The 17,878-nt window shown below is 42.3% G+C and overlaps 1 protein-coding gene across 5 annotated transcripts in view; it reads left to right on the top strand.

Annotated features, from left to right (window-relative positions):
* Window positions 1-17,878, top strand: part of LOC109626304 (astrotactin-2) — a 261,841-nt gene that overhangs the window by 221,385 nt on the left and 22,578 nt on the right. For 4 of the 5 annotated variants that reach the window (XM_069513214.1, XM_069513213.1, XM_020082104.2 and 1 more), the window contains 2 exons: window positions 5,202-5,335; window positions 7,456-7,604. In XM_069513214.1, the coding sequence (XP_069369315.1) occupies window positions 5,202-5,335; window positions 7,456-7,604 (283 nt within the window). Of the gene's footprint in view, window positions 1-476; window positions 1,998-5,201; window positions 5,336-7,455; window positions 7,605-17,878 lie in introns of those variants that run through there. The other variant, XM_069513215.1, reaches the window with a different exon arrangement.

The raw sequence follows: 17,878 nt of genomic DNA on the forward strand, positions 1-17,878 counted from the left end.
AGAAAAGAAGCAGAAGTAAATGGACCAGCATGTCTGCCTCATTCTTAGCCGGCCCTGTGAGACTAGTTATGGATTCAGGGGTAATAATACCTGGAAGACAGATCTTATCAGCCAATATGAGATCGTTACCTGAGTATTTCATGAAAACATGGAGTAAATACAGAAAAAAGATCTATGTCTTATAGACATTTCTGTTCCCAGGCAGTTCAATTTAAAATGACATTATTAAAATAAACAAGTTAATCATATCTTTCCAGAAACAATGTCCCTAATATACAGGATAATAGGGACTGTTTCTACTTCATTCATGTACTTCTGATAAAGTTCCATACATCGGTTGTAGGTAAAACTAAATTTGTCTTAATCTTTCTGTTTAAAAAAGGTAATTTTTACGTTCTGCATTTGGAAGAAAAGGTTGGAGGTTTACTCCCTCTTTGTTTTAGCACTGAATTCTGCCTAAATTGCTCTGTTCTCAGGGATTGGCTTCCTCTAAACCTGGTCTTGACTTGAATTTGACTGGAACTGGAACTGGACTTGGAGTTGAATCTGACTCGACTGAGGTGGTCTCTCACAGGCCCATCGTGCACGCGAAAACACATGCACGCACACAGACACTCCACTGTTTTTAGTGCCAGCGAGAAAAAAACAAACCTCAGTGGATAAATAAATAAGCTTACGTCTGTGAAGCCTGCCAATGGTCCCATGTCCTGTGTTGCTGTGACTGAATTATGGCAAACCTTTTGAACAAATTGGCTGTGAGTCTAATGGGTCAGAATGCTCTATATCGTGCCAAGCAGCCACTGTCATGCTCTCAACCTAACGCAACGCTGCAGCCCCTCGCAGGGGCGTGTCTGGAGTGGTTTCAGTGGGTGCAGGAGGGGCATGGAGGAGCATTACACAACAGGGCACATATATTTGCTAAGGGTGGGAAGAGCCTGCTTTTGGTTACCTTCATAACTAGTAATACTATAACGTATTGGAGGAGTGAACATAATGATAAATGCAGCGCAAAATAGGCTGAGTGCCTTGGCAGCATTTTCCCATTCATGTTATTTATGAAAGAACACACCCTGAATGCTGATGCCATCTTTGGGTAATAGTCTGGCACACAGTTTATTTCACACATTAAAAAAAAAATTAACACATTTTAACATCATATCAGTACTTGGCACTGAAAGGCAATGAAAAAGATTTATATAAACCTTGTATGGCTAGTACATACTATGTGTTAGGGACATAAATCTTAATGTAAGTCAGGGGTTTCATCCTGTAGCCTTACTATAACTTACTTTAGGGCTGAAAACTCGAGACCTTCTATCCTTTTGATGATGAATGATTCAAATGCAGCACTGGCAATCATCTCATTAAATGGGTTTACAACCTTTACATTTTCTATTGTTTTGTTGACTCTTGTTTTAATTTTCTTAAAACAATAATCAAGTACATGTATGAACCTTATTGTAGGATTTGCATGCTATAATTAAGAGATACATCACTTATGTTGTTCCAATATACACAAGAAGTGATAGCAAATGTTCTTTTTCACATTTCATCAACAACATTACTCTAAATAACAGACTGCTTGAAAACAAGTGTCTGCACTGTTTCCTCAGATTCATCAAAGTATTTTTAAACCCTGAAGCACATGTTAAATATTATACGCAAAACACGATATCCCATTGTAGGTTCTGTCACTGGATTTAAATCATAACTGAAAAGAATTTTTATTTGTTTCCAGTTGTGTTTTATCCTTTTTTCCCCTCTGTTGTCTTTGTTATTGTTGGCGCCGATTTCTGTTTTGAAACGCATGATAAGATATCGTGTCAGCGACGTCGCTGGAAACGTCTGGTCAGATCAGACATTAGCGGCAGACAGAATTGGCAAACCTAAAAACAGTACCTGCTGTGTGAGGGTTCAACGGTGACACTGCAACCCCTCCCCCCCATCACATCAACCTCTGGGTGAACCAACCCTCCATCTGCCCCCAGTGTCCAATTTCCTGGAAGTACTACTTTTGATATGGTTCCTAGAAGCAGCCCATTGGTTAACACCATTAGCCCTGAATGATTGGAAGAGCCACCACATCAATGTATGTGTGCATGCCACACACACACACACACACACACACACACACACACACACTTAGGTCACCATTGATGGAGTCCTGTGTGTGCTGACTTAGACTCTTTACAACCACTGGTGATCGTCTTATAAATCAATACTGCGGGCCAGCTGGCCAGTGTTTTCATGTATTAGCCTCTGAAGACAGACAGTAATATGGTCAGCTTAGACTAGACAAACAGATTAATACATTAAAGAGGTCACAATGGCCTCCTTTGCCTTCTTGTAAGTCATGACTGGCTTCTTCGTAAGTGAGAGGTCCAAATAGTGTTTTGGTGCCAGTGAGTCTGCAAGGCCCAAATGACGTAAAGCCTTGGAATTTGTGGCTGGACTTGTTTCTGATCCTCAGTGGCCTCGTCCTTCACTGATCGTGTCTGTCTTCCTTTCAAAGCAGGGGGGTTATTACATTTCAGCTCAATTTGCTCAGTATCGATAAGGTCAATAAAGAGGGATTGAGACATATTTCGTAACCGTTGGTGCCTCGCTGGGTTCATGAGATAGAATCTGTCATGACTTGGCGAAACCGCCTCGCACGATAAGGCCTCCTTTGTCACAACACTCGGTTCTTTTACACGACGAGCAGAGCAAGATTAGGTTTGTTTCATAACCTGTCTGGCCACCTCAGAATGTGTATGGATCTATAGTGTTCTGGGAAATGCATGATCTGTGGTGAATCAATAAAGTACAGGGTATCTAGTCACGAGTCCCAGGCCTTTCCTCACTGACCCTGGCCTTTTGTTTCCTACAACAGGACATATCCCTGTCTCTACCACCACACACTTGAAACATTACCAGATACTAACTATCACTTCTTCTTGCTTTTCTCCAAATCCTCATCCCCGTTTTACCTCCTGTGCCCCCACCCAACCCCCCGCCGCATTCTGTAAACCACAACTAGATTCCCTGTTTACCCAGTGGAGACTGGCTTGCATTACTCTTCAAACATAAACACGGTGGTAATCGCTTTGTCTATTTTTCACATGTGCAGCCATGCATTCAAGCGCGCAGACCCATATGGGGTTTTTCTAGGAATCTGGTGGTGGTAAACGCATGGCGGTCCTGTGGTCTTTCTCCCCTTTTTGCCCCTAGCAGCGGAGGTCATTTCTCATTTCTCATATTTGTCTAGTCTATGTGCATTCATAGACCTCGAGTCCAGTTTTTTTTCTCGTTGCCTTTGTCTGTGGCCTGCTTCCCATCGACATGAGGTGGCAAGACCCTGGCAGCAGTTAGCCACATGGGTTCAGACAAGGGGGGGGAAAATTAAATAACCTTTTTCCCCCTTTTTCGGTTTTCCAAGGGGTTATTATATAGCTTTGGCTTACAGTGCTTGCCTATGCCCCTATAATAACTGCTCATTCAGCAGGCTAATTTAGAGGGGCTTGTATGGGAGGATAAATAATGAGAAAGCCTTGACTGGTGAAGGATCCTGATCCTGTCCCACGGTAAGTTGGGGAGAGTCAGGAGTCTACATTTTCATACCTTTTGTGGGTTTTTTGTTAATCTTGGGGGGGGTTTGTCCGATTTCCTTCAGTCTCTCCAGCCTCATCCTAGTCTTTTCTCACTCTTTCCTACTCTACCACTCATTCAGGCCACATCCACTCTCCAGATCCTTTGCCTTGAGTGAAAGCAAGTGGTATTGGGAGTCAGTTCCCATGAAAGTCTGTCGAGCCTCCTTTACAGCTAACAATGCAGTGTTGTGGAAATGCTAACATCAGCTTCTGAGTGCATACCCTGACTCTGTTTTTGGCCGAGTCGTCTGCCTCTCTGGTCAGGACTATGCCCAAAGTCATCTCAAATGTCACTTTCACTAATCAACACACTGCAGAAATCTTCCTTGGCATTTCCCCAATGAAATGAAACAACCAACTGTGGAAATCAATCATTAATTGCTGTGTGTGTGTATGTGTATGTGTGTGTGTGTGTGCTTGTGCGTGTGTGTATGTTGCATGTGCCTGATACACGCTGCATGTGCGCGGTCGTCCTAAAAAATGTGTGTGGTCTCATCAATTCCTTTGCTTTCGGATAAGTCAGTGTCACGGTGTGTTAGAAACAAAGGAGTGGCTCCTCTCTGCTTTTTGGTGGATGGCTGTTGCCCAGTGATAATGTTTCCACACGGTTCCAGTGTCCTATTTTTGTGACCATGATCAAGCACATCTTCAACATTGTCTGCATGAGGCAGCATTACCAGTCGGTCAGAGCACAAAAATATCTGAGTGCTCCATTGATCCATAGTGTGAGAGGGGGAGTCAGAGGGCTGGCGAACTCCCTCTATATCATGCCTGTGGCTTTAGGGAAAGCCCTGACATTATACTTTATTACTTTGACGATTATATTGGCATTTTGCTGCCTTTTAGAGAATGACTGCGCTTCTGCCTTTGATTTTTTTTTCTTCTTTCAACCCGTTAATGAAGCAGCACACACAGATGTAAGGAGATGACATCATCTCCTTACATCTCCCTACCCCACCCCCTCCGTCCCCTTCCCAGACAGACCGACAGCGACAGATGCGCACACACACACACACACACACACCCTCACACACCAACAAGCGCATAGAATGGCGGAGGTGGGGAGTGTCACAGCTTTCACACCTCCATCATAAAAGTCACAGCGCATCTATGATATCACAGCGTAAGCTTGTCGATATTATGGTGCGATGTTCCTGCCTTCCGGTAATTGGGAACAGTAGGTGTGAAAAGGTCACTCTGTATGTGTGTGTGTGTGTGTGTGTGTATACCTGTATTGCTATCTTTGTGAGATCCATTTTGAGCCAAGACTATTTCCCTACAGCCCTCACTTCCTCAAGGGGCTATTAAAGTAAGGTTGAGGTTTGACATGTTAGCACTCGTGGTTCATTTTAGGGGATAAGGCGAAAGGAAATGATTATAGTCGGTGAACAGTCATCACATGGACAGCAGTACAGGAGTGTGTGTCTGCGTGTGCTTGCTGGGATATGGAGGGCAGTGGTGGGGAAGGTGGGCGGGTCGAGCGAATGCTTGGGGGGTTGGGTAAGCGTAGATGGACAGGCAGCGCATGTTCCAAGAGATAATTGCATTTCTCTCACCTGTTACCCTTTACAGGCCTTCAAAGGCGCCACAATGAGCTCATACTGGTGTGCTGGAAAGGGCGATGTCATTGATAACTGGTGTCGCTGTGACCTGAGTGCCTTCAGCAAAGACGGCCTGCCTAACTGCAGCCCCCTCCGGCAGCCAATGTAAGTGTGAGGTGACACCACGACACCTAGGAACTCGTGCACAGGAGAGATTTCATGGTTGCATGCACTGATGCACTGCAGACACACTCACATATGCATGTGGACACACACACACACCTACACACACCTGTCTCTACCTGACTCCTGAGGCACTGGAGAAAGTTTTAGACAAAAGTCCCCCAAGTTCTAATAACTGTCAGTCGGCCCTTACACCCCTCTGAAAAGAACATGCTCTCATTCAAGGTGTCCTAACAATACCCCTGAGGCCCCCAGATATCGTCCTGAGAACTTCTGAAAAAGGAGCAGGAAGTTGAAAGGGCAAGGCTTCAGATGATGAGGCTACAATCAAAGCATCTAAAATATGCCTTGTATATTATATTGGTATATTGGCATCCAGAATGAATGCCAATATTTACTGGCACAACTCTAGATAATAAAAGCGTAACAAGAATAAAATATAGTGTAGCTGCTGCAATAGAGCATTATGGGGTCCAAGACCTAATAACATTTGAACCCAATGTAATGATTTCTTTTTGGCAGAGGCCCTGCCCACGTATTATCTATAACCAAATTTATACTTTAAAATAATTCTTGCGGTTGTAATGTAAAGAATCGTAGGTAATGCCGATGGAAATTTGATGTCAAAGACGCAAACTCATTTTCCAAAGTTGCTGATGCTAAACCAGTTAAATTTTTTAAATCGCAACCCATGTCCTCATTCAGACTTCACCAGAGACGACAACATATCAGATAATTTTTGTCTCCTTATTGTTGGTAAAGATGGACAATTTCATTGCCGGACAACAAAATATTAATACATTAATATAAATCTCACTAGTTGAGAGGGAAATATCATTATTTAAGCAGTTGTGGTCCTTTAACTTTTTTTTTTTTTTTACAGGTTTTAAGCTAATTTCTTTCATTTTCACATTCTTGAGTCCATAAATGGTTTTCCATTAGAGTCCTGCTCTGGCTGAGCCGGTTCAGTTTAAGACTTCCATAGGTTGAGACACCAACCTCCTGCTTGGGAACAACACACTGGAGTCTCATGAAAATAATTTACTGACCTTTTAAGTTCTATTATACAACGTATTAGCAAGGTCACATAGGAGAAAAGAAATCCAGAGATTTGGAGAATAAATATGTTCCTAATTTTACAGCTATTCCTTTTGTAATGATTGTACATGGGAAAAAGTATTTCTGTGGCCATGTCGTGTGTCACATGCTCCTTAAATACAGACTGTAAATCGGTTCAAATCCCAGCACTATTCCAGGGACTCGAATGCTTATTCTTACGATACACACTGTTTCCAAAATCAAGGATAAACAAGGAACCTCAGCTTTTTCACGCCAACATGGGTGAGAAGTTGTTATAAAGACATCAAATGTGAACAACTACAATCAAAAACTCAAGCGCTGCTGCTATTTAGATATTGTGGTGAGACTTAGCAATACTTTACCAAAAGTGCTGGGTTTTCTGACATACGCGCTGATACTTGAGACTTGGATTATGCTGCAAAAGTGTTGCACAAGTAGTTTAAGATGCTTTTATGGTTGTTTTGTTTGTGGATTGTGGTTATGGAAATCGAGAAGGGTGTGGTTTCAGGCTCTCCGCGGGCCCGATGCCGCTGGCACGAAAGGCCCAGAGAAGAGTCACTGCAGCAGCCAAAGCTCCCACTCACTCACTTACCAGAGTGTATGAGCTGCAAAAACCTGCACTAGTATTATTATTGTCTGTGAGGATGAAACAAAGTGGTATGCTTTGGATAAAAGAGGGATAACCCACCTCTCTCACGCCACTGTCACAGATACAGCTGGAGGGCAGGCAAAAATGGAAATACTGTTCTTTTATCTCTTTGATGGAATTAAAAAGGGAAAACTGCTGGAGAACAGGTGGCATCGGAATGTTGTTTTGTCAGAAGCCGCCGTTTGCCATCCGGTTGTCCAGTGAGATGTTGGCAGAGGTGTGACAGCTTCTGCCTCAGCCTGGGAATGACCACATGAGATTGCTACTCTTCCACTCAGATGCATGCACACTGAAATCAACTTTATGTCTCATTGTTAATAATCATTTTTATGTCCACATCTTAAAGTTTTTCTTCTCTGTATCGCTCCATCAGTTTGCGTTTAGCCCCTTACCTGGAGCCCTCGAGCACAATGGTGGCCCTGGAGTGGATGGATGTGGAGCCTCTGATTGGCTGCAAGGTGTCTGACTACGTCATCCAGCATAAACGAGTGGAGGACCCCTCGGAGGCAGAAGTCTACACAGGTGAAGAAACATTTTACAAAGGGCTTATAATAAATGAGTTGGAAACATTTTCCTCTTTGCTGTATAGGATCAGATTATGTAGCTATTTTGCTTGTATAAAAACTTGAACTATCATCTAATATCTACATTAAATATTGAAGAAGATTCTCCAAGTTCACACACAGGAAATTTGACCTCTGGAATCAGTAGTGAACATTTAGGAGCAATGGAAAGCCTCACCCAGCTGGGAGGCTCGATGCCTTGCTCAAGGACATTTAACCCATGGATTGAGGGGGGGGGGGGTGCTCATTCACCTCCCCCTCCCACACTTATTCCTACTGATCCAGGGATTTTAACCAGTGAGCTTTTGGTTTTGAGTCCAATTCTCTAACCACAATGCCGCAACATGAAAGTCTGTCATGTTTTGGAAATATAATTAGCTTAGTTTGTTGTTTTACTGATATGAACATGTGCAGAGAAAGGGAACATATCTGTATTTTGATCATTCTGATCATTTCATCAGCTCTTTGGGTGGCAGTGTTTACCGCCGTTGTTCCAAATCCTGATGATCATCACTTCCTGTATGGATTTTGCATGTTCCACCAAACTCATCTTGGTTTCCCTCTCCCGTCCACAGAAGTGGAAATTAGGTGGATTATAGGCTCTAAATTGTATAAATCGAGTTAATCCTGTGACAGCCTCATGACCAGCAGCGTTTGGGAAAGTTTCACATAGGCTCTGTTCTGCACAGAGTTTTTTTTAACTGCAAACAGAAGTCAACATTAAGCTATGCTTTGGGCCAATGGTGATAGGATGATGAGGGCAGGAAGGATACATGAATGCCACAGGAAATAGAATAATTCGATATGTTTGAGGAGGTGCTGGGGAGACTCTAAATGGGAAGAGTCAAGTTACAGTTGTGGGAAAAGAGGTAAAGTTTTTGGTCTGGATACAGAACAGAGAGAGGATCTCAGGCTGAGGATGGGAGAAAATGACGTAGGTGCAATTTATCAGGCGCCGCAAGCGGTGCTGACCGCTGTGCCGCTGGGCTAGGTAAGTGGTTGTGGTTGTGACGAGTGGCTGGGGTGAATCAGCGGAAGGGTGATAGGAGTTTAATAATATCGAAGAGATGAGGTGGTCTGGATGAAGCTGGCTTTAGTCATTGGGAAGTATGGCTGGGGCCATCCATCACCCCTGGGAGGAGTGCTGATGAAGCGTGGGCACCAGCGAGCGGAGAGAGGATACAGACTGCTAGACACAGGCATGCTGGCAGAGGTGAGGTAGGAAGGGGCAGATGGTGTGGGTGACTCACTGTGCTATGTGCCAGTCACCACTATAAATCATGTCATAATAGACAGTAATATATCGATGAGAAGTCATCGTCGTCATCATTTGTCTTTAATCATTTTCTCCTCCCTTTATGCCTGTCACTCTTTATCTCGAGCTATTAGTCATGTTTCACTCTATCAAGTTTCTTTAATCATCTAGTTAAAGATACAAAAGTAATATAGAAACTCATTGAGAGGAAAAAAGCAACTTATGTGTTCAAGTATACAGTATGACCCAATGGAAGCCTTAAAAGACCTCAAAGTTTATTTTAGATCTGGTAAGATAAAATATGTGTCCCCTGAATGGTCACTGTAATAAATCTTTTGAGGATTGCTTTTGAGTTCCCTTGCAAAACATTTTGCAGTTTCCCATTCCCATCATGCAACATTTGTCATTTCATTATCCGTGCAGTTGTTCTGAGTTTTTTGGTTCAGGGAGAAAAATGTGGCCCGAGCTGCACATATCACTCTGAAGGAATAGAGGAAGAAAAGTATTGCGAGGGAACGAAATTGTAATCCTCAAAAGATTCTCATGCTCTTTGAGGTCTTTGCCAGGGAAGCAGGTTCAAGGCAGGCAAATATAAAATCACCTGATTTCATAGATGGAAAAACAAAACGTCCTCGCAAAAAGAAACAAACAAAACTTTCTGGATTTCCAATTAATGCTGTTATTGTGCAGTGTGTAAAGTTAACTGGCACGAAACTCCGCACTCCATAAACTCCCACTTCGGTTGCAAATTCTGAAACTTTTAGCTGATGAAACCTGTTTTTTTTTCCAAACTGTGGGCATCACGACTGCTGATACCTGAAAGAAATTGCCAGGGTACATTTATGAAACAGTAGCACCCTCTCAAAATGATGAGATCTTGTTCTCTGGACTCAGCAAATAAAACAACATGGTGTTTGAGAAGTATTCTTTTCTCACAGTTACTCCGACTTATTTAGAAATTATCGGATTTGTATGCCCTTTAGCCACCACTGGCTTCTTATTTAAGGACTGCCTCAGAGGCACTTTCTAGGAAAATGGAAAATCACATAATGAAACCAAAAGCTGAGATAAATCAGAGGCTCAGTTAAACCTCGTGCCCCTGCTCACCTTGTATATACAAAGTAAAATACTCATCCCACGCTCTCAGGCTCAATCGTTCAGAAACACACACACACACACATTCCCCTATGGAAGCCGCCAGTGAAACCAGTCTCCCACCATTGGCAACTGAGCAGCTCTAATGGAGCAGTTTGGGGATAAATGCTTTGCTCGAGGGCATCTTGGTGGTTTTGTGGAAAGCAAGTGTTGCTCCTTCATTTTCCCTGTTCATATTTTCCAAGACTGTGTGATGATTTGAACCAGTGAGCTTGCAGTCAAGCCTCCCTCTCCAACATCTAAGGGGGGAGGATACACACTGTAGGATTACTTGGCTGATTTACAGTAAATCATATTCAACAATCTAGACAATTGTAGGGAAAAACCTAAACCAAAGCTTAGCTGATGGTTGGTGATGTAGGGCGGTATGAAGTGTTTCATATTCAAATGTTTAAGTGTTGTTATTAAGTTCAAGTAAAGCGAAGAGGTGTCACTCCTCACAAATCAGATTTTTATGATATATGTGTCATATGTTTGTGATACGATCAGTTTTAATTAGGTGGTATTGTGAATCCCCCCTAGTTTGAGAAGAATGGTCCCATAGTCCCCTTAAATTAAGTCCATCTGCACCAAATTTCACACATTCATTAATATCTGTCCCTAACCATGCCAGATTATTTATTTTCATCAAGATCCATGAATTATCAAGATTTGCCCCTGTGTCTGGATCCATGTCCAAACTTAATAGGTCCTTATTTTGGGTCACGTCCCATCCTTCCCACCAAGTTTCCTGAAAATGTGTTTAGTACTTCTTGCCCAATCCTGCTGACAAACAAACCAACCAACCAACCAACAGATATACCAAACAACAGGGGCAGAAACACAACCCACTAGGTGGAAATAATCATATCTCATTCTGAAAAGATACCATAACAGCCTAGAAAGAAAAACAGAAATATCAAATTGAGAAGTTTTACCTGAGAATCTAAGAAGTAAAGAATGATGGCAGATCCCGATGCTCATTGAATACAGAGGACAGATTTGCAGATTAAGCCGTGTGGTAGAGAGATTGCACGTGAGCTATTACCAATGTTGCCAGTAGTAAGGAAAGCAGCACCTGCATCCAGGGGAAGAGATTCAGTCGGCACCGGCAATCACAGAGGCTGAGGCTGCATCCTCATCCATTGCCAAGATGAAACACCGCTTCAGGCTAGTGTTTGAGAGAGGAAAGATAAACAGACAGCCACACACAAACACTCAGCATGAGTCACACACTCAGAGAACACACAATTAGCCATGTGCACACTCATGCAGATGGCTGATGTGAGCATGGGGATGCAGACACTTGGATGCAGCCCTCAATGCTTCCTCCAAAGCCATGTTTGCATGTCGCTACTGTCTAGACTAGGATAGGGAACAAGACTGAATCCTTCCTTAGCCAGACCGTTTTCAACATTAGTCATATGATGAGAAGACCAAAGAGGTTTTTCTTTGTTTCAAGGTTTCCATAGATTGAACTTCTCTTGATTTTCAGGTTTATAGATATTGTTTTCTTCCTTTACTTAGTTGAAGTTGAGCATAAAATATCCCCGGCATTATCAGCAGAGTAAAGTCTCATTTATTCACAATGTTAAATGCATACGGACACAGATTCTGTTTTTAGTTTGTATTAATGTCAACCGTATTTGTGCACGTCTTTTGAAAGCTTTCGGAGAGGAACGAAAAACCAACAAAATTAAGCAGTACCACAGGAAGTCGTGGGGGGGCAGCGGACTTGGTTCAGTTTCTTGAAAAGACTAACAAACAGAGAGAATGTTTTTCTTCGATGTTAATTACCACATTAGAATTACAAAATAAGGCACCTGTAAAATAACAAAAGAAACAAACAGATACTCTGCCAGTGGTTATGTAGCTTCACACAATCATATATAGATTTATTATATGTATATATAAGCTTTTAACACCTTACATTTACGGATATACAGAGCAGAAAACACATCTGAATTCTTAGAATAAAAACATAAGACATGTCACGCGTATCAGAGAAGCCCTCAGCCAATCAGAGCAGAGTTGTGAGGCGGCCCCAAGGTGCTGCAGCTGGGTCACGTGACCCACTGACGTTTGCAGCGCTGATTAGATTGTTTAAAATGGACGTATCTCTTTCTGTACTATAGGCAGTATAAAAAAGCCATATGAGTGCGTCAGCAGCATCATCACCTCAGTGGGGATATGTCATTAGGTATTTTTTTAAACCTTCAAAACCCTGTTGTCTTATTACTGCAGACGAGGTGTTGCATCTGTTTTGAAAGGCAGTTGGTTTATCGACAGGCTGGTAACCGCTTTTATCTATTTTAATAAGCTGAATCAAATGATGTAATAGCCTGGCGGCTTGGGTTTTTCATTCGCAGCAACTTCCTGCATGAATCAGGATGCAATCACAGAGTCCTTGAAAACCCTGACTGTGAATGGCATCTTCTGCTCTCCGCTAAGATCCACAAATGTTGCCAATGTGACTCCCTCCTGCATGACGTACTTTCCAGAAATTATGTCGTGCCTCTGTTCAAGTCTTGACAAAGTTGGAGTTTGTTGTTTGGAAGTGTTTCCTTCAGTTATAAGCCCTCCATCAATGCGCCCGGTGACGTAAGGATCAATGATGTTAGCTGAATGGATGCTTCCATTACTGCTCAGGCCTCTCCCTGCAATTTGTCAATTTCTTGCTCAGTGTACTCTGTCTTATGCCTCTGAACACAAATCATCATTTATCACATCAGTGACATTTTCTGCCATCGTCTCAACTCAACTCATCATCTCAGTATAGCTCCACATTTGACTATAAACACAAAAAAGATTGATTCAAAAAAGTTTGTGCTATTTATGTTTTCATTTTGATTCCGGAAAATACTGAACAAAAACAAAAGAAAAATAACATTAGCGAATAAAGAAGTTTTGTTTCATAAGGATGTTATTGTGCAGTTTTTCAGTTTTTTCCACTAACATGGATCCATCTTCCCTCGCATGGTCCCTGAAACCAGGCGCCACAAAGTTTCATTTTTCACTTTTTACATCCTTTGTTGACATTCATCGCCATTCCCTTTCTCTTACCTTGTCTTTGTAAGAGACGAGGTATATGTTTGTGTAGCAGGAGAGCTTCAGAGGGATTAGGTCATTTTGTAGCACCACACATTTCTCTCACATCTGTACAAACCATCAACAACAAGGGCCCTGTCTCCGATCCCTTCAGATCACTCCATTATCAATGCCTTTTGAAAAACAAGTCATCTTTTCTTGAAGGGTTCTCCCTAGTCTCCCACAAATCCTCTCTGGACAAATCAAATCGTCAGTGACTTGGAGATAGTCCTGCTTCTTTGATGTACAAGGAGACCAGCTGAGCCCTTGGTTCATATATCTAGCTGTTTATATGGATACGATGCTCTATTTGCAGCCCCCAGTATCCTCACACCCTCCAGGTCTGGGCCCATATACTGTATTCATAGTTGTAAAGCATGGGAGGGAAAAGCATGGCTATAATGTGTTGGCATCTATTCCATTTCATTTTTTAAATTTAAATTTAAATTCCTTTTGGTTAAATGGAACCACTACACCAACCAAGAAGCTGTTCTATTGTTGTTGTTTTCCATGGCTATTTCTGCGTTATTTAAGTCCACCATTGCCAAATAGTAACACCCTCAGTGCATACTCACTATTAACAGGCTCCAGTGCTTTTGTTGACTTGTAATGTGTCATCTCACAATTACACTGACATAGACCAGACTTGGTCTCAGTGTTCACATTAGCAGTTAATCACAAGAGGTTGTCTCCTCGCTGGCAGTTCAAAGGGAAAACAAGACTCACCTCAGTAGCAGATGCTCCTTTGTATCCTTGAAAGCCTCCCATTTCCACGAAAAGAAGTCAGGGTTTCCTCCTCAAGGCATCTGCACTGACAGCTACCTGGTCTGACTCTAATCACCTAAGATATATCCTGAACTCGACTGTTGCTTGAACTCCCATCTCTTGAAATTCAAATGGATTCTGCATCCATCCAAAGGATGACAAGGTTGACCTTAGAACTGGGACTAGCCTTTATCCTTGAAGAAGCTTTATATACATAGAGGACATAGGGGTAATTCCTGCCACCATACAGGAAAGGGAAAGGCAACCCATTCCTATAAGTAGGAGCCCACCCAAGACCTTGAGTTACTCTGATACCAAGAAAAATCAACACTGAACCTTAACCTCTATAGGGATGTTGCCTTCTAGTTTGGGGAAGTTAGTGCTAAGTGACCCATGCTCAAGAACTTCTACAACTATGTTCAATACCAAGAGGCTCCCAAATAAACATCCTTCATAGTCATCCACAGTGTAGAGCAGCCTAAAAAGTTGTAAGAGTGTTGTGCTTGTGAGATACAGTCAACAGGCGATATGCTTTTATTTGGGGGGGGGCATGAGGGTGTTTTATTCACAACTTTCATCCTGTCTTTGTCACGAACACTAACAGTGGGAAAGAGGGAATTGCAGACACAGTCATTACTGCCAAGTCCCAGGCCCTGAGGTTTAGTTGAATATGTCCGAATGCTGCTAGTGCCAGATGTACAGATGGAGCAGACAGAGAGGGATCACCTACTCGTCCAAGGCAAGAGGGGCACTGAGTCACTGAGATGATGCATAGGTGAAGATGAGCTATTTTCTCAATAGCGCGTAAGTGCTAGAAAAGGCAGATACAGGGGTGGATTTTAATGGCCAAGTACTGAACACTCTTCAACTGTAATTACTTATTCTGATTGGCAGGCAAGTTTAAATGTAAATTTTGTCAGCAAGGGAAAGTAAAAAAGCTTGTAGACCCTGTTACAGGGCAGTGATGTGGGAAACGGAACTACATTTAAAGGAAACTGATCATGCGTGGTGTTTAAACCTTTGTATACCCTCCTCCTCTATATCTGCTTCCTTCTCATATTTCAACATATGGAGCAAAAGTCAAATGAAACCCTTTGAATGTGATTCGACCGGGTGGCCCGCGTTATTGGGGAGAGCATCATATTCTGGAAACTCTATATCTGCAAACAGTATTTAATTGTGTATTGCATTATTCTGAGAAAACTGCATAGATAGAAAATGATCAGTGGGTGCGCTTGGAAAGAAAATAAATAAATGCCAAATGAGAGGGTTTATTAGTTGCTTTGATGGGTGCTATTCCTTTGAATAAATCAACAATGAATAAGAAAGGCATATGGAGTTTTTTGCTCAATCTTTATTATATATATTATTCAAACGGTTCATTCCAACCTCAAGTCTCTTCGACCATTTTGTAGTTGTAGTAATTTTTTTTTTTACAAGCCTCTTATCCTCCTGCGATTTCAGTGATGGATGTGCTCAAATGAGTGATCCACTTCACTGGGCCTCATGCAGGCCTCTAGATGGCACACCAAGGCAGAGGCAGCATTCACAGAGAAGCCGGTTGGATAGGCAGTGCTGATGCACGGCGTGTAGTGTGGGGCTCAGCATTCCTGCACAAAGCATCTGGAGTATGTAAGAAGACATTGATGATCACAGATGACATTAAGAAACTTAATAAGAGTGTTAAAATGGATAAAATGCTAAAAAGAAAAGTCTGTAGAAGTAGTTCTCGTGCCTGCAATGGTCAGAAATTAGAGACAAAACAACAAATATTTTAAACTAATTTGAAATATAATGTATTGCATTAGAAGTCATGTCCTTTACCTGCTCTAAACCTGTGATCAAATTACAAATGCAACCCTCTGAGGATATTTTGATTTTGCATTAGTGGCGAGACCAATAACTTTCATTCAACTTTTGGTCATCTTAAGGTACTAAAACCAGAAAATCTACCTCTACTCTTAAAACATCTTTGAAACCAAGTGAGCATCTTATACCACGATTGCAACTGCAGAATCCCATGTTAAAAGATGCAAGACTGTATTCTGACTGTGTGGGAATAGTTAGTGGCTTACCTACACTATAATGTCAGACATCCTTCTGCTCTGTTTCCTGTGTAAATTTGTCTAATAAAGGGCTTAACCAAGACTATAGCCTCATTGGCTGAATTCAGAGAGCTTCTGGATTCCATCATCCCATCTTTCACAATCCTCCTATTGTCTCGTCAGCTGCTAATTTGCGTGGCTTGTCCTTAAATCATAGTTATGCTGAGGTGACACTTTTTAGTGAGAGCACTCATCAGCGTAGCACTGTGCTTCCCACAACCCTTGCACAAATGCACACACTTAGCGCTAATTAAAAACCTGTGAGTCGCTTCTGTGTTGCGTCACCGCTGTACGACACCTGATTTTGTAACACGGAACACAAACGAGGGCAGGGCAGCGCAGGAAAATTACAAGGATTTGGCGAAGAGCGAGAAAGTGAGAAGAGGCTGTATGGAAATGTAGAGAGGCACGGGGAAGAGAGAAGAATAGAGGAGGATAAAAAATCAGCAGAAGAGACAAAGGAGAGAACACAATGTAGAGAAGAGGAACAGGGACACAGACGGCACCAGCACTCATGGTTACACAGCAATGATGTCACCTCACGCTGGCACTGCCAGACTGAGAAACAGATTAGCCATTTGATCTTTGCCCTTATTTTAGTCCAAGTTTTCTCCTCCAGCTTCCTGGGATAGATGACATGTGGATCTTCCTCCTGCCTCCCTCTCCTCACATATCTCACACCTTAACATACCTCACTACTTTCCTCATGTCCCCCTTTCATCTGCGATCAGTGTCAGCGGCATCCCCCTCCCCTGTTTATGTAACAGCTCCATTATGGGCAGAGACCAAGAATGCCCCTCCAATGCGTCGATAAGCCCTCATTCAAAGAGATTGAATTATATGGAGATAAACGGTGTCCTTGAGCATGGGTGCAGATAACAGATTGGAGTGACACAGCTGACTCTCTTTGTTTTGTTAATTAAAGATGACCTCATCGCTAAAAATGGACGCTGTGCACCTCCTCGTCACGAGCCCAGCCATCAGCAGATTGCAGATTGCAGGCAGGGGGCCAAGGGCTTTCTGCATTCCCTTTTTGCTTCCTTTCCCATTTTGCCTTTTCACTCACACGCAGTTATTCTCTCTCTCTCCTCGACTTTCCTGATGTCATTTTTTTCCCTCCTCGTACGCTCAATAACCACTGACACTCCTTTGGTGTCCCTTAAGTAAATACAGACACTTTACGTTTGTCCATGGAACCTCTAACTAACATTGATGGATTTGTGCTTGTATTGTAATTGAGACAAGACAAGAATGCTTTCTCTCAGTGCCTTCCTTTCCATTTATCACTTTGTGCAGAGGGGTGTTATGGTGATGTAGACTTGATCTTTGTTGAATTTGGTGCAAGCTACAATTGGATTAAAGTGCATTTAAGCATTGCATGTGGATGAATTAGTCTCACTTACAATCCAACACCACAATCACTTTTAAGTGGTAGAATTAAATATTTGCTCATTTTGGAATTGGCTCTGCAGTGCAGAACAAAGGACGCTGTCTGGATTTATTCAAAGCCATTGCAGAGACACGTTTTGTTGCCGTTACAGTGTCTGCGCTCCTGTTAGTATTTTGTCCAACCTTAAACATTTTTTTTTACCTTTAACACTGAATGACTCCATTGCATCTTTCATATAACCCTGCCACACAAAAATGTGTCAGAAACATCACTTCATTTAAATCAAAAAAAGTATTAATGCAAATGACGCAGGGAGAAACTAGGGAGCCCCAACATGAATAAGGATTTTGCTTAGCCTTTTCCTCACTGTCAAACACACCGTGAGAATTGGCCTTCGACGCTGTGTCTACAGGAAGCTGCACCTGTAACCATACAACTTGGGTTACAATGTATAACACAGAATGACCACAACACCTGTACTTATACAGAGAGTTAGC

This window comes from Paralichthys olivaceus, chromosome 18 (assembly GCF_024713975.1).
Source record: "Paralichthys olivaceus isolate ysfri-2021 chromosome 18, ASM2471397v2, whole genome shotgun sequence".
Lineage (NCBI taxonomy): Eukaryota > Metazoa > Chordata > Actinopteri > Pleuronectiformes > Paralichthyidae > Paralichthys > Paralichthys olivaceus.